General features: G+C 54.5%; 1 protein-coding gene across 1 annotated transcript; it reads left to right on the top strand.

The window, feature by feature from the left end:
- The first annotated feature begins 1675 nt into the window (after positions 1-1675).
- Positions 1676-7856, top strand: LOC311218842 (specifically androgen-regulated gene protein). Its single transcript, XM_084301716.1, has 4 exons — positions 1676-1716; positions 4039-4175; positions 5516-5684; positions 6145-7856. The coding sequence occupies exons 2-4, from the start codon at positions 4083-4085 to the stop codon at positions 7398-7400; spliced, it is 1518 nt and encodes a 505-aa protein (XP_084157842.1). The 5' UTR covers positions 1676-1716; positions 4039-4082; the 3' UTR covers positions 7401-7856.
- The last annotated feature ends 8245 nt before the right edge of the window (positions 7857-16101 follow it).

The following is a 16101-nucleotide window of genomic DNA, read 5'->3' as shown; positions in this document are numbered from 1 at the left end:
CCCACACAGCAGCTCCACATATCCTATTGCATAGGTTTAGGTCCCGGTGCTATCAGCATCATGCTCTCAGAACACACTTGCCCTGCCCTGGGGCGTTCCTTGCCCTCTGTATCTGTACATACAATACGGAAATATCTGGGTTTGATTTGCTCCCTTGTTACGAGTAGGCTCAGAACTAAACACAACTTCACAAAAACCATCAGAAACCCGACCGCGTAAACCACCACACCACCGAGCACCACACCAGCTACCACTTCCAGTGGCATTTGGACTAAGCCCGGCACCTGGCTCTATAACAACAACCGGTCAGTGCCCTGCTGCAGCTCTGGACACATCCACACACGTTCACACCTCTTAACTTTGCTGCAGGCCAGGGTGGAAGAGCAGAGCAGAGCAGAGCTGGCACAAGGCTCCCAGGAGCCCCCCATTTGCTGTGATTTGCCTTTTATCCCACCCGGCCCTTTTGTAACCAGGCACAGCTGCAGCTTGATGGGGCTGGCGGCAATCTCGGGGCTTCCTGGCTCATCGCTTTCCATCCATCCTACCGCAGCTTTAAATAACTGATGTTTCCACTTCCCTGTTCTGTGTAGCAGGGCACATGTTGCGACACGATATTTAAAAAAAATAAATCACCAAAGCATGAAAATGTGAATGAATCTGGTGGCTCTATCAGATATGGGAGTTTGCTGCAGGGATTCTGCTTGAATATTTGGTTATTTTTGGACTCTCTCTCACAACACCTTGCAAGGAAACATTTCCAGTATGAGAGCTGGGGGTGAGCCTGCAGAGGGGCTCCACATCGCTCTGCCCCTGCAACGGGGGAGCTGCAGGTCCGCAGCTGTCTGTGCAAGCTGAACATACCTGGGCTCCTCACCCCTCCTCTAACAGGCAAATACAGGGCACTGGTGAAGCTTTCCTCCCAAAATGGCTTTTTATCGTGGCAAGCAGCAGCAGGCGAATGTTGGGTTTCTGGGATAGCTTTGGTGATACGCGACTCTCCGTCGGTTTGGGCAACAAATCTGTGCTTTTGGAGCTGTGAAGGAACCCTGAGCTGAGGGACCCAAACGAGGGAAGGGAATCAACCTGCTGCGAGGGAACGCATTCGGCAGCACCCAGCGCGGGATTTAATTACCATGTGCAAAAAGCGCTTGGGTCAGGGCTGCGCGCGCGACTCCTCCAGATGTCAGCGAGCAACTATGCAGCCGAACAGGATGTCAGATTAAGGAGTCTCCGGTGAAACCCGTGCCGAGGCCGGCAGCCGGAGCCAAAAAGGGAGGGCTCTGGGTGGTGCTGAGCACCCGCAGCCGCTCGCCCGCCTCTGCCCTCCCGGGCACGGGGTGCTGGCGTGGCCGCTGCGCCCTGGCAGAGCTGCTCCCGCGGGGCTACGACGCACGCAGCCACCGCGCCCCTCCGGGGCTGAGCACGGTGCTGGGCTGGGCCGTGACCCCAAGCCGGCCCTGCTGCTCCTCCTGCTGCAGCAGCGCCCGGCAGTAAGGAGCTTGCCGTGCTGGGGATGAGTTCGGCTTGGCGTGGCTGCAGGTGAGGAGCTGGCTGCTGCCACGCGTGCCCGGCGAGCCCCGCGCAGCCTTATCTCTGCTGGGAGGGCGAGTTAATGTGTAACCCGGCCCTGTTTGGTTAGCACGGAAAAGTAAAGAGGTCCTGGGATAGGCACGGCCAGGACAAGGATTTGGGCACCGCGGAACGACAGCCATCCTGGTAAAAGAGCCCGACGATCTCTGTTCCTTCTCGCCCTCTGCTCTCTGTCCTTTTCCTGCTGAACGCGGCCGCGGTGAGGAGCTGGGCGCCTCTAACCCCGGGGGGACACGGGGGCTGCGGGAACCCTCACGGCTGCTTTGTTTTGGGAGGAGAAGGGTGGCGGAGCTGTCACACCGAGGTGGCACTGGGGAAGGGACGGGGTGGCCGCAGGAGGTGGGGGGGAGCTGGGGAGACCCAACGGCTGCTGGTGGCCGTGCTGGTAAAACTCGTACTTGGGACAGCAAAGTCAGCTCGGGGAAGTGCGACGTGCACCCGATTGATTTGGTTAAATAGGAGGAACTGGGACCTGCTGCCATTGCCTCCTCGCTCTTCTTCGTGTTTGGAGCTGGCAGGATGAGACCCTCTGCCAGCAGGTGTAAGGCACGGGATGGAGCTGCACTGCCTTGGGCAAAAAACCCACCGACGTTCCCAAACATTGCTGCAGAGCTGCGACTGAGCACTCGTAGTAACTCTGGGCTTAAAAGAAAGTGGCCTCTTCACTTAAAGCAATTAGCATTAATTGCTACCCAGCGCCTCTTTGATGTTTGAGGGCTCAGCAAGCTCTGTGGAGGACAGTTAGGGCAGCTGTTGCAAAAGCTGCCCAAACTAGCTTTTATTTCAGATAAAAAGTCGCCTCTTACAAAAACATTTTTGGTGGGGGAAGAATAAGTCACCAGAACCAGCTTTTCAGAGACCACGACTTTTAATTTAAAGGCTCGGTCATTTTCAGTTCGTGGTGGAGCTGTTGTTGTGTGAAAGGCAGGAGCCGTAAAACCCTCCTGAATCCTAAAAACAGATTTTTTCAGGGCTGGCTTCCCTTTCCCCTCTCCTGAGTCAGATGAATGTGTCAGAGCCGTAATCTGCTCGGAGAACCAGCACAGAGCAAAATGAACCTCTTGTTCCTGCGCAGATCCCGACGTGCTCTGTGCTGAACTTTGCCTCCTCCTGGTGCCCGCGCTCGGGGCTGGTTTTGCAGCCCCTGCACATGGGTGGGTTTGGGGTGGGGGCTGCCAGCCTCTGCTCCTGCAACATCCTTCGAACGAGAGGTGTTTCTTCTGACACTCCTGCTGCGGGTGTCAAGTTCAAGCAGGACTTTCGCTTCCCTGTGCCCGCTTTGCTCCCTGGGGTTTGTGCGGTGAGGAGGGAAGCAGCGAGGAGCATTGCAGCAATCCTGCGGGTCCCGAGCGAGCAGCTGAGCACCAAGAGGTTGCTGCAAGCAGATTTCTATTTCACATCACAAATGTTTGGGTTCACAGCAAAACCACGCAGCCTGCAGAAGCCTGAAAAGCCCCAGACCCACACCACGTCCCTGCTTCCTGACAGCTGAAAGCTGTGACCTTATCCAAATTCAGAGAAATGAGGGTGCTGCTGCTCCAAAACATTGCTTCCTCAAATGCGTCCTGGGCAGTAAACACTGCAGAAGTGAGGCTGAAACACTCGGCTCTTCCTGGGTGGAAGCGTTGGATCTCTCGGGGCGTGGGCGGTGAAATCTGATTTTCGCGGCATATCCCAATTACAAAGGAATTCTTTCAGGGTCCGGCTCTCTCAACAAGGAGCCAGTTCTGCTCGCTTATCGCCAGATCTAAATCCCTGATCCTGCTTCCATAAAAAAAAAAAAAAAAAAAAAAAAAAAAAAAAAAAAAAAAAGCAGCAGTGTGCTGCCGTGCGCCACGGCCAGGTTACGGCACAAAGAGCTCCTCTGTCTGCTCCCGCGTGGGACGGGGAGCGCTGGGGGGGGCGTTTGTTTGCTGCTCTCAGCAGCCTCCGCAGCCCAGAGCCCTCCTGGAGGACGGGCGGTGCGAGTGAAGAAAGCCCCTAATTGGCGGCGGTGGCGGTAAATTTTGGAAGATTACAACTTCACGGCTGTAATTATGGCTTCTGTAGGCTGCTCGGCCTTTCTCCCAGGCAGCAAAGCTCTCCTTACTGGGCGCCCTGTGAAGATAAGCGGCTGGCGTGGGACCCCCGGGGTGGCATGGCAGGGAGAAACCCCACTCAGCTCGGCACCGCCTTCAGATGGCACTGCTGGTGGGCTGCGTGTGGTATTGGCACAGCAGGGGACATCAGGGGATGCCAGCACATCGCTGCTGCCCATCGCCTGCCCAAACGCACCCAGGCACCCTCCTGAGAGCTCCGTGGCTATGGAGGGAAGCACGCAGCAGCAGGGCAGCTCCCCTCTGGGAGCAGCCTAAGGACGAGCACCTTTGCACCCTGCAGCCCCCCTGTGCTCCCTGTGGCCCCACAAGCAGCCTCACAGCCTAACACATCTCCTTCCTTCTGCTCCAGCCGGGCTATCCCAGCCTGCGCCGGCCACCACAGCAGCCCGTGACATGCCTGGGAAGGAGCTGGGGCTGGGGATGGCTGGCTGCAACTCCGACAGCTGTGACAGCATGGTCAGCACGGCCTCCAACCACTCGCAGCGGGTAAGTCACCCCATTGCACCCAGCCCAGGCACAGCTCACTCCTCTCAGCATGAAATTTGGGTCTCATTTCTACTCTCCTCAATTTCTGTTCTGCTCAAAACCTCTCCCTGCAGGTGCTGTGGCAGCGCCCAGGGAGCCCGGTGCCAAGGGCAGCACAAGGGCCCCAGGAATCCCTGCCCCAAAGTGCTCGGAGTCCTGCATGGCAGCGATGGAGCAGACCTCACTGCAGCTCGGATCCCTTGGGGAATAAAACTGAGCTGCAAGAGCTGCCGAAGGGGCAGGGGCGGGTTGTCCTGGCACTGGGCAGGAGGAGCCTGGTGGTTCCTCCATGCAGGGTTACACCAGCTGGAGAACTGGGTCAGAGCAGCTCCAGCAGGGTGACTTCACCTGGAAGAGACACCGAGACTCCTCCCCAGCTGACAGGAGATTGATTTAGGAGTTAAGGCAGGGACGAGCTGGGGTGATGGGTGTAGATGCGCAATTTTTCATTATCTGTTTCTTAAAACTTGTTTGTCTCCAAACACTGATTCCAAGATTGATGGCCTAATTACATCCTGTCTGACTTGGAGCATAATTGATATGTGCTAGTGCAGAGCTCAGTCCCGAACAGGTTTTCCATTTGATGTATGGCAAACCAGAACCAAACCCTCTAAAATTTATTAGGGATGGACAAACTGGTTGCGATATTGCATGGTAAAGGCTTTGGGTAGGTGCCTCTGCAAAACAACTCCACCTGGGACATCTTACCCCCCAAGCTTGTTGATCTGATGCACTCTCCATCCTTTCCCCCGCTCCAGCTGTTTGATGATATATCGTTGTGGTGCCTTCTGACTTGGCACTTCTACAGCGATCGTATCTCACGAGGCTTGAAGTGCAACAATAATTAAGCAGGATCTTGCTGTACGCCTTTCTAGGCTGGGGTACAAATGGGAGAACAAGAGACCACCCTCCCCAGGGAGCCTTCAGTATTTAAGATGTTTAGACAAGCTTCTAGGATTCAGCACTGCTGGTCAGTACAGACGCCAGCATCTACAGACCACCCACGGTACCAGCCCTGTCCTATTTCAAAGGAGAACAAAGAACTGGGAGGTGGAGGCCAAGTTTCCAAAATGAGAATAACCTGTCTAATGATGCTCACAGTAGGGCGATGTAAGAGTGTCCCTGCAGCACCATCCTCGTTAGAGGACATTCTCTGGTTGCCTGCAGCTGCTCAGCACCCACCTCTAAATAGTCACTGCCCAAGTCCCAGGGCCAGGACTTGTGCCCCAGGTCTCCCCTGAGCTGCTGGGGCTGTGAATAGAACTCGTGTCTCCCATCCTCACTGCCTTGTTCCTTTTCAGAGTGATAACAGCTACGACTATTTGTCTGTGGAAGAGAAGGAGTGCTTGATGTTTCTGGAAGAAACCATCGGCTCGCTGGATGCCGAAGCAGACAGCGGGGTTTCCACCGATGACACCGACTACGCGGAGCCCCCCAGGCCACGGCCCAGGAGAGACGCCGCTGCCCGGGGTGAGCTGGGGATCACGCTCCTACCTGGGGTGCACCTCCTTGGCAGGCAGGGAAGGAGCAGGGCCCCAGTTTTATTCACATAAGCAAAAGCCAGCCGGTTTCCATCACTCTGTGGGTGAGAGGAGGCTGCAGGGAGCCATAGGTAGGGCACCAGCTGCCTCCTCCCAGTTGTTGCATGCAGGAGCTGCCAGCAGCTGTCTACGAAGGCAAAGAGCACTGCATCTTCTCCTGTGCTCTGAACACGCGTGCCAAGTCAAGGCTCCTCACCGCGTGTGCTCTGTCTAACCCGAAGTATCTGACCTTTACAGCCAGAGCACGTTAGCTGGGGTCAGGGTAAACACTGGGTGCAAGTACTCCTTTGTACTGCACTGGTTTAATCGGGCATGGAGTGTTCTGTAGGCAGCAAGATATCCTGTGTCCACATGCAGAACAGTGCATGACTTTTCCCCTTTCTGCCTAGATTTGGAGAACGGGGCTCCCCCTCCCAGCGCAGGCCAGGAGCGTGCGGCTGAGCAGAGGGGTGGCGAGAGCTCCTCCGGCTCAGCTCCAGCAGCAGTTCCAAGCCCAGGCTACTACAGCCTTCCAAGGAGCATCACTGCAGCGAGTGCACAAAGAGCAAACCAGGCTCCCGATGGCAAAGCAGCTGCACGTGTCGTGGAGGACCCAGCGCCACCGGGTAAAGCTTCCCAGGAGACCGCTGAGGAGGACAGGCTTGGCCAAGGCAACCTGCGAACCCAGGCGAAACCCCTGCTTATCCCCCCTCCAGCTGCCTTCCAGGATGACGTGGTGAGCCATGAACAGCAGCCACAGAGGAGCAGCTTGGATGCAAAGTGGGAAAACACGGAGGAAAGCTGGACACGGGCTGTGCCACCCCAGCCAGCCCCAGAGCACGTGTCTGTCCCCGATCTCACGTTGCCACCACACCGGGAGATGGGGAGAGAGAGCGCAGCGCTCCCTCGGGGCCCGCAGGAGCAGCCAGCACCCCAGGAGGCCCCTCAGGACCCTGAAGCCAAGCGTGGGCCTCCAACAGCCCCCAAGCCACGCAAACTGCCACCAAACATCATCCTGAAAACCAGCAAAAACAGCCCAGTGCTGCTCGCCACAGAGCCTGGCCAGAAGGTGAAAATCCCCCCTCCGGCACCCGCCGGCTCTCAGCCCGGCTCCGCCAGCGATTCCACTGCAGAAAAGGCAAATTCAGGGCAGCTTGACCCCAAGGAGCGGGAGAAAGCCAGGCGGGAGGCGCTGGAGAAGCTGGGGCTGCCCCAGGACCGCGGCGAGCCCCGTGCCCGCCTCGGCCCTGCCCCTGCTCCCCGAGGGACAACAACGGAGAGCACGGCCCCGGGCGCACGGGCGATGCACTTCAAGTCCAACACCCTGGAGCGCTCCGGCGTGGGGCTGGGCAGCTGCATGGCCAGCGCCAAGGAGCCGGGCACCAAGAGCAGCGGCTCCCTGGGCAAGATGTCCTTCATCGAGCGCCTCGCCCCCAGCTTCCTCCGCAGCAGCCGCCCCCGGCCGGTGTCCCTCGGCGCTGGGAAGGACTTCGCGGCTCTGAAGGAGCCCCCCGAGCCGGAGAAGAGCAGCAAGCGCAAATCGCACCCGCTGCAGAGCTTCCCCCGGCCGCCCCGCTCCTGCGTCAGCGTCAAGATTTCCCCCAAGGGAGCCACCGACGAGCACCGGCGCGAGGCGCTGAGGAAGCTCGGCCTGCTGAAGGAGTAAGCGAGACCCCCGGCACGAGGGGCTCACCCCACGGGGATTTCCTTGGGGTGCGGCCATCAGAACTTGCTGCCGTGAGCCCAGCACCTCAGGAAGGGGGACATCGGGTCCTGCGGCCCCCAGGGGTGTGCTCTTGCCAAATAAAGCGGTGCAACCTGTACATAAGGTTTTGGACGTAGCAAGGAGCGAGTCATTTAAAGAAGCTGGCAGTCAGAACTTGGACGGGGTGGATTCTCCTGCAATGTCCTTAACGCCTCTGGGGTCTGTTACAGCGGGGAAACTGCAGATTTTGCTTGTTTTAACATGGGTTGCCTCTGGATAAAAGCTCTCTGGGGAGAAGTGCTGGACTCTGCTGCTCACTTTGGGATTTTATGTGGTTTTGTGTTTGTTTTTTTTTTTTTTTTTTTTTTTTGGTAAATTAATCAAAAGCCTCCAAGGCCCGAGCGCTCACCTGCCCCATGCACACCCCTCCCCAAAGCCACGACTACCACACGCAGAACTGCCAGGCTGACGGGAGCTGGAGGCACGCACCAGTGCTCCTCAGACAGTGACTGTGCTCACAGCCGGCCCTGATAACCCTGGGTACACCACTTAGCAATAAGCCACACACATCAGCGTTCATCACGAAAAGAGGGTTAGGAAGTGACAGATTGTGTTTTGGTGGCAGAACCAGAAATGCTGCCCCAAACCTGAGAGATGCAAATCAGGGAGCACCATCCACTTCCCTTCCAGCTCTCCCCGCATCCTTGAGACCCAAAATTTACGCTGTGCACCTTTTATGACAAAGGTGCTTTACTCCTGTAATAAAATTCATGTGATCGTAAAATAACCCTGTGGTACAGATTTACTCCTGTGTGGCAGTCAGAGCTCTGGTGAGCTATGAGCTTTACCCATCAATGTGCCCCCACCCCACCTGCGTCACCTCCTGGCTCTGCAGGGACGTGGCCCATGGTGGTTAACAGCAGCTTGGCTTGAAAGGGCCATTTTATTTTCTTCCCCCCCCAAAAAAAACAAGTCTTTTATGCGACCCTGGTTTTCAGAGCTGGACTTTTAGAAAGAGCCTCTGCCTAATAGAGCAAGCGCCTTTGTTCCTAGCAGGAGATTTCATTTCCAAACTAACGCAGGCTTGTTTTGGAAAGAGGGGCTGACCCGTGAAGGCAACTGCATGAAACAATTTACTGATGTTAATTAACTGCTGGCATTATTAAGATAAAGTTGTAGTCTACCGTTTTCCTAGCTGACCTTGCAGTACAATTACTTTTTAAAGACAGTGTTGTGAATACTAAACAGGCTCATACCACAGAACCCAGAGCTGGGTTTCTAATTCCTCTCTGAACAGGCATAAGCAGAGCCTTGGTTTTGCATGGGAAGGGGGAAAGCATCCCTCTGCACGAGCTGCACCATTTCTGAACCCCAAGTAACAGAGGTGTGCACGGGTGGTGGGAAGAGTACAAATTAAAAGCACTGACCCACATCAGGAATCCAAGGAATGCAAGAGAATATCTGATTAGCTGCACTTTACGAAACCAGGGAAATGCTTGTTTGTAGTTAAGCAAATAGCTTAATTAGTTTGGGGCTGGCCAGCAGTAATGCAAACCTAGAGAGGAAGCCAGGAGATGCATGGGCTAAGGTCCAACCGAAAACTCAGTGTTTTGCTCAGTAAACACCATGCTGCAGGGGCCGGGCAGGATTACAGCTCCTTGCAGTGAGAACTGAGCAGGGTGCAGGTCCCATGCACAGCACCTTGGGCACACACAGCTCACAGTAACAGGGGTCAGAGTGAAGGTGTGCTCCGTGAAAATTGGTACCCTTGGCCTTGGGAAAGGAACAAAGAGCCGGGGATGCTCTGCTTTCATGATTTCGGTGCTTGCATCCCAGCTGTCCCACCCCATCCTCCCCAGCCAGCTGCCTGCACACAGGGCTGAGGACACCCCAGCCAGAGAAAAAAGCCAGAAAGCACAACTTGGCTTGAGAAAACCCCTCCCAGATATTGCAAAAGGCTCCGCAGGCTGCAGCTGCACCCTCCCTGTAACAGCAGGATCCGTCCCCGTGTCCGCAGCAGGCCCAGCTCCGGGCAGCACCACGCACCCGGTGGCTGCTCTTGCGCAAGGAGTCACACAGCCCGCGGGGATAAACACCTTCCCTTCCCTTCTAAGGGCTGCAAACACACCTCTCCTGTCAATTGCTGTATTTTTGCTCGCAGGATTACATAGCAACGCCTGCTCTCAGCAGGGCTGGCCCAGGGTGAGCGATTACACCCAGAGGACCCAAGGCCAAGAGAAGCACTTCGCCCTGGGAAGAGGCACAGCTCTGGGAGTTCAGAGAAGGGACACCACTCATCCGTGCAGTTGCTTCAATTTATTCCTTTTTGTTTGCATTTCACACCAGCTGAGCCACGTGCACAGCTCCTGTAAGCGACCATCGCTCCTGTAACTGACCATCACCCCATGCCATCGGGGCTGAACATAGAATCTTTAAAATGAATTTTCTGCCAAGATAGCCAACCAAAACTTCTCCTCTTTCATTTAGGCCATGAAAAGGCCACTCCTTTAAAATCAGTCATTTGCACTTGAAAGTCAAGGGCCTGGGGAGAACAGCACCGGGTGGAAACCTCTCCTGCTGCACCCCGGGAGGCAGCTGCAGCCCCTGGGAGCAGGGCTGGGGGCCAGCATCAGCCACATCAGCCCCGTGCTGGCAGCCTCCCAGGTGATTTCTCCCTCCACACCAGCCAGTAAAGACCACAGGAACAGAGATCTCCTGCTCAGATGTAACCCGTAATCCATAGGCTCAAAGGGAAGCTTTACCTCTGCTCCGACCCAGCCCACGCCGCTCAGCAGCAGTCTCCAGGATGAGCTGCTCCGCAGCCAAGTGCCCACAGCATCCCCGCCATCACCTGGTGCACAAGCTGCCCAAACAGCCCCAGTTTGCAGACTGGAAGGAGCCCAAGCAGAGCACTTCATGTCTCTTTTATAGGGCACTGAGGTCAGGTGCCTGGCTGCTGCCTTCATCAAGCCCAAAGCCTTGCCCAAGCACAGCTGGTGTGAGGGGTTGTAGTGAATGCTGCTCTTTGCACATAAATGTGGTCATTTTTAACCTAAAGGTACTGACACAGTGTGCACAGAGACTCAATAACATGATAAAAAGCAGTTGGCAGAGCCATGGTGGGTGCTTGGCTTTCTCAGGGTGTCTGGGAGATGAGCAGGAGAAAAGAAAGAACAAAACCAAAATCCACATTCAACCAGACTCCAGATGAGTGCCTGGGCTCCTGTCTGAAAGCAGACTTGGTACCATTTAATTCTGGGCATAATTTTCCTGAGTTGTGTCTGGAAAGTAAAATTACAGCAGACCCTAGACAAAAAAGTAGCCATGAAGAGAGAACATAATATTAAAAATGTAACATAAAGAGTTGGCAAATGTACCCTCAATGCCTGGATTATGCAGGCTGTGTTTACACAGTGCAACAATCTCAGTAAGGATCCAAAGAAAACACTCGGCTTTGCATTTTGCATAGACTATTTATCCACTTTTTAACTATCAGTCCCGCACTGGCTCAGACGTGTCATTTCCATGTCTATGTGAGTCTGTCGAGACCTGCTAGCCCAATTAAAGCGTTCTTGCACACATCTTTCATTACAAAGATCACTTTCAGGAGAAGTGGTTTGTTAAATTCTGGTGGTATCAGGAAGCTGCCTTGTCCCTGCTCTGGTCAGGATGTGACAGTTCAGCCCCAGTGAGCCCCTGCATCTCCCTTGGCAGGACGGTGTGGGTGAACACGCTGCTGCGAGATTTCAGCTCTTTGTTTTCAAATGCCCTTTAGCTTTGAAGTTCAGTAAGAGACAGAACGGGTCGTTATTGTTCCTGACACAGGGGTTTGTGCACAGCGATAACGTATCCGACTTGTTTCAACAGCGCTGCCCTAGCTCCAATTTAATCATTAACTCCCATGGACGCTGCAGAACAAGCAGGAGGTGCTGGGATTTACTGGTAACAGCTCTGAGTGCAGGCAGGCTGTGCGGAGATGCTGCCAGAAGCCTCCAACGCTGCTGGTTGGGAGAACACACACCGGGTCCCAGCACGATGCCCATCCATGTGGCACGGGGCCGCTGCTCAGGGGGAAGAGATTTGCTCGCCATCGCATGCTCATTACAGGAAGGAAGAGAAATTTCCTTCACAGGCGTAGCTCAGAAGAGCAAATTCTGAAAGTCAGTTCTTGTTTAGCAATAGGAGAAGCTGCAAGGCCATGAAGCAGCCACCATCGGCAGTCCCTGCCTCTTGCTGTGGTCACTGTCACCCTGCCATGGCGTGCTCCTCGCTTCGGGAGTGATGCTCTGAAAATGTCCCTCGCTGCTCCAGAGCTGCTGAATCTGTTTGTTTTTCTATCTGAAGGAGGTGGAGAGCCCAGCTGTCCAAAAGCTGGGGTCAGCTCGGGACACCCGGGACCTTGTGCAGAGAGCAAGGTGAGCACTCCCGCCCCGGGTGAGCGAGGAAGCAGCTCGGTGCTAGTGCTGCTTGTTAGCACCCCTTCACAGCATCTCTGTCACCGCCAATCTGCCTCCACCCAGAATATCTCGCCACCTCACTGCTCTTCAGAGTGACTCAGGACGTGTTACCCGGCCCGACCGGCTCCTCTCGGGAGAGCTCGTCCGACAGCAGCCACTGCCTTTGATCTCACCAGGAGCTCACCCCGCTGAGCTCCTTCCCAACGCAGCCGTGGCTGCTCCAGCAGCTCCTGCAGCTGAGGTGGGGACAGCTCCCACTACTGGGGCAAACCAGCCCCTATCCACAGGGCTGGGATTCTGCTGCGACTTTGCATATCATAAGTCCTTCTCCTTATCCCCCAGAGGTTGCTCTTTTCTCCCAGTTCCCCAGCGATTCTGCTCATTTCCATCCGCACGCAGGCTGCAGCACTCCCTGCAGGACATAGCAGCCCCAAGCTACATTCATTACCTTCCGTAAGGAGCCCATGGGATGCCAGGAACTGGCGACTCACCTGGTGGCAGCAGGTTTTGTCACCCATGGATCTCACCGCGCCCCTGCAGCAGGCTGGCAGCACACAACACCCCAGCACAGACACCCCATGACAGCGACTGCTCCTGGTGCTGAACACCCTCAGGCTGAACAAGGCAGGGAGCAAAGGGAAAAGCCTTAACCCCTCCCGCCCGGCCACACTTTGCTCACACACCTCCCTCCCTTCTCTGTACTAAGGTACAGAAGTGCCCCTTTCTGGACTCGGGGAAATGCAGAAGCGGAGCCGGGTCCCACCCACGTACCCAGAGAGGTCAAGAATTTGCATCCAAATAAAAAAATAATAATACAAAAAATAACTCTCTAGAAGACCTGTTTTCCAAAAAAATGACTCTCTAGAAGAGGTATTTTGCCAGCTGTGGCCTGGAAACTGGGGGTCTCCCTTTTGATGTTACCAGAAGTACCATGGGGCAGAGCAGCTTCCTACCCATGCGCTCGGGTCCGGAGGGAGCAGCTCCCGGCACCAATCCTGCGGGCTGGGAGCCCCGACAGCAGCCCCTTAGCCCGGGTTTAAGGGCAGGTGGCAGCGCCGGGACTTTTCTTTGCTCCCGGCATCGTTCCCCGCGGTGCCAGCAAGGTGTCGCCAGGGCGCAGCGGCGACAGCTCCGCGGAGCGACGCGCGGTGGCACTGCGCGCCCGCGGGGAGCGCCGCCCGCCCGGGCACGGCCGGGGACAGCCGGGCAGGGCCGGGGGCAGCCGGTACCCATGCGCTCCCCGCATCTGAGCTGTGCTGCGAAGGCGTTTTCAGCCCAGGAGCCCGGAGGCGGCCGCGGCTTTTGCTGCCGGCAGCGCAAAGCGGGCGCTCCCCCGACCCCCTGCCAGCCCGAGGAAGAAGCTGGGCAGGGGCGACCCTTCCCTACTGTGCCCCCTCCGAGCTGCACCGAGAGCCGGGGTCTGGCCCCACAGAGGGGACTTGGCCTTTCCCAGCACTACGGGCAGACGAATATTTAGGGGAAGGTAACAAAAGCCGAACATGGAGCAGTTAACCCAGCGCCACAGTTAAAATGAATTATTAACAGGTGTGGAAGTAGGCTTCGTCTTGATGGGGGCAATAAAACAATTGTGAGAGCAACCTTTGAGCATGCTAAGTGCTTCCCGAACTGGGGACACAAATCTGCACCCAGGCCCCTTGGACCTCCTGAGCCCAGGTCTCTGCACCGAGGCTGCAGCTCCTGCAGTGCCTTGGGTCCCGGGGGACACTGGTGCTGTGCAGGGCTCATCAGCTGAGGCAGGCACAATCTCACCCAAACTGTCAGCCAGGTGAGGACAACTGGGGTGATCAGGCTGTTGGAGACCCTCTCAGCCTTGGATGTGGTTTCCCCAAAGGGCAAGGAGAAGCAGCTCAGCTCCCATCCTCAGCTCACCCTTGCAAATCCCACTGTGCCCCACAGAGGTGGCATCAGCTCTGCTTCTCCCTCAGCCCTTGGACAGAGACCTGCGGAGGGGTCCCTGGGTGCCGAGGGAAGGAGCTGCACCACAACCCTCCAGCTGCCCCTTCAGCATGGCAGGGGCTCCCCAGAGAGGGCAGCTTGTTGTGGGCTGAACATTTCAGCCACATCTGCTGCATGGATAAATAACACTCAACAGTCCTAGGCGTTTCTTATCAGTTTTATGCATCGCATTTTATTGCTAGTACAAGGGCAATCCGCTTGCTTTGCTAACAATGCGGTAAATAAAAACATCCTTAGAGAGACCAATATCATTGCGGTAAAATCAATATTGTGAGCTGGTTATTGCACAGGTTTGGAACAAAACAACAAAATTTACTGCAATATAAGTAATCATATCATGATAAAGAAAGCAAAACTACTTGATAGAGATATGCCTTCAGCCAGGGAGATTCCAAAGTGCTTCAAACATTGACTCACACAAAACATGATCGCAGCCTTCAAAGCATGCCTGTGTACAAGGAGTGCAGGAGTCGGACCTCTGAACCCTGGCAGCGCTGCACCGGGGCAGACAAAAGCCTTCCAGTAAGTGGTTTCTATCAGCCCCGCTGTGAACGCTCTGAACCACATGCTATTTCTCACACTGCGATATCTTGCAGCCCCTGCAGATATGCAGAGAGGCAGGACCAGCCCAGGGTGTTCTCAGAACTGACACAGCGAGACTTTTTCAACCAACCTTTTTTATTTGAAAGAAAAACAGAGCAAAGTCCCCCCAATAACACAACCATTACCATGCACACCTAGCTTTGAAGTACCGAGCACCACATCCAAGCTTCAGCCAATTAGGATGACTTGGTCAGTGTGGAAGAGGAATTGCATGTGTGCAGGAACGAGCAGCCCTTAGCCACATCTCCAGCCCCTGCAAGGCAAGGAGCATTGCCATGTGAACCAAGACTTCGGGCTTTGGTTGCACGTCGACAAAGTTCTGGGCTTAGCAAGGAATGACTGTGCATTTCTTGAGGCCCTGCAACCCCCTGACTGCCCGACTTTAAATATGCAATGGTTGAGGCATAGCAAAATGAGAGAGCAGTTAATGACTACAAAATGGCAAGTTACTGAGCGTAAAGATATTCCTGAGTCTGTGCCTTACTGACACGCTGCTTTGATTTCTCAATGTTGATCTACTTCACTGATTGGCAATTTGGTTCAGTCGGGCTATGTGGCAATGCTCTGATACAATTTTCTTCAATTAACATGATTGTAACTGAAGCTGCCTACCTGGGAATCACAGCAGAAAGACGGCAGTGTTTAGCACTGGAGAGCTGGGCTGGTTTGTGCTTTTGGGTACCAGGGCCCTGAGCTTCCCAGAGCCAGCTTCTGGCCGCTTCAAGAGCTCCCAGGGTGACTTCTTCAGGCTATTTGAGTGAAGTGAGGGCATGGGGTGAACCTGTGGGATGGAGCCCTGCAAGCAGAGATTAGCAGTGCATGGAAAACAAAACAAACAAACCCCACAACCCCTTAAGAAAGAGTCTGAACATTCATTTTATACAATTGTGAAGGCTGAATAGAGTTTTTCTGGTTATTAAGGTGATGTCCTTGTGGAAGAGGCATCTGAGTATGCTCTGCAGTGCAAAGGAATTACTAGAGGGAAAAAAAAAAAAAAAAAAAAAGAAGAACAGACCAAAAAACAATCAAACATGTTAGTTAGGCAGGACTTTTATCAATAGGACATCACTTGCTACGTTCTTCCTACTTGGATAATTTTATAACAAACATCGGGGCACAAAACAGCTTTTAATCCTGTATTCGTACAGAGCATAGCACCAGAGGACAGGCATGAGCTGATTACTGCAGTCAGGTTCATTCAAACTGCAGAAGTTTGAGGTAACATACACAAAGTTTGTTCTTTATGTTAAGTTCTGCCTGGGAGCAGTTCCCAGCAATCACGTTTCACTGCTAGTGATTAGAAGCAGTCATTTGGTGTTAAATCTTTGCAAGTTTTCTGTAAAACAGGGGAACTCCTCTCAAACTTCGCAATTTCTGCTCCTGACCTCTTCATTATTTTTCTTCCATGATGTTACCCACATCACTTGGTGGCTAAAAATGAACATTTTTCAGGTTCCACGTTCAGTACATTGGTGGCACTTCTACCATTGTCTAAGTATTTTGGCCATCTCCAATTTGCTCGGCAAGGCATGCCTGGATTTTAAAAAGGGAATACACTCACTTTTTTCTTAACTCTGGACATCAGTATATTTTAAAAAATAGTTTAACATCAAGAACGGAGCAAA

This window comes from Netta rufina (genome assembly GCF_964035555.1).
Source record: "Netta rufina genome assembly, chromosome: 26".
Lineage (NCBI taxonomy): Eukaryota > Metazoa > Chordata > Aves > Anseriformes > Anatidae > Netta > Netta rufina.
The sequence above is the reverse complement of the archived record's forward strand: the minus strand, read 5'-3'. Positions and strand labels throughout refer to the sequence as shown.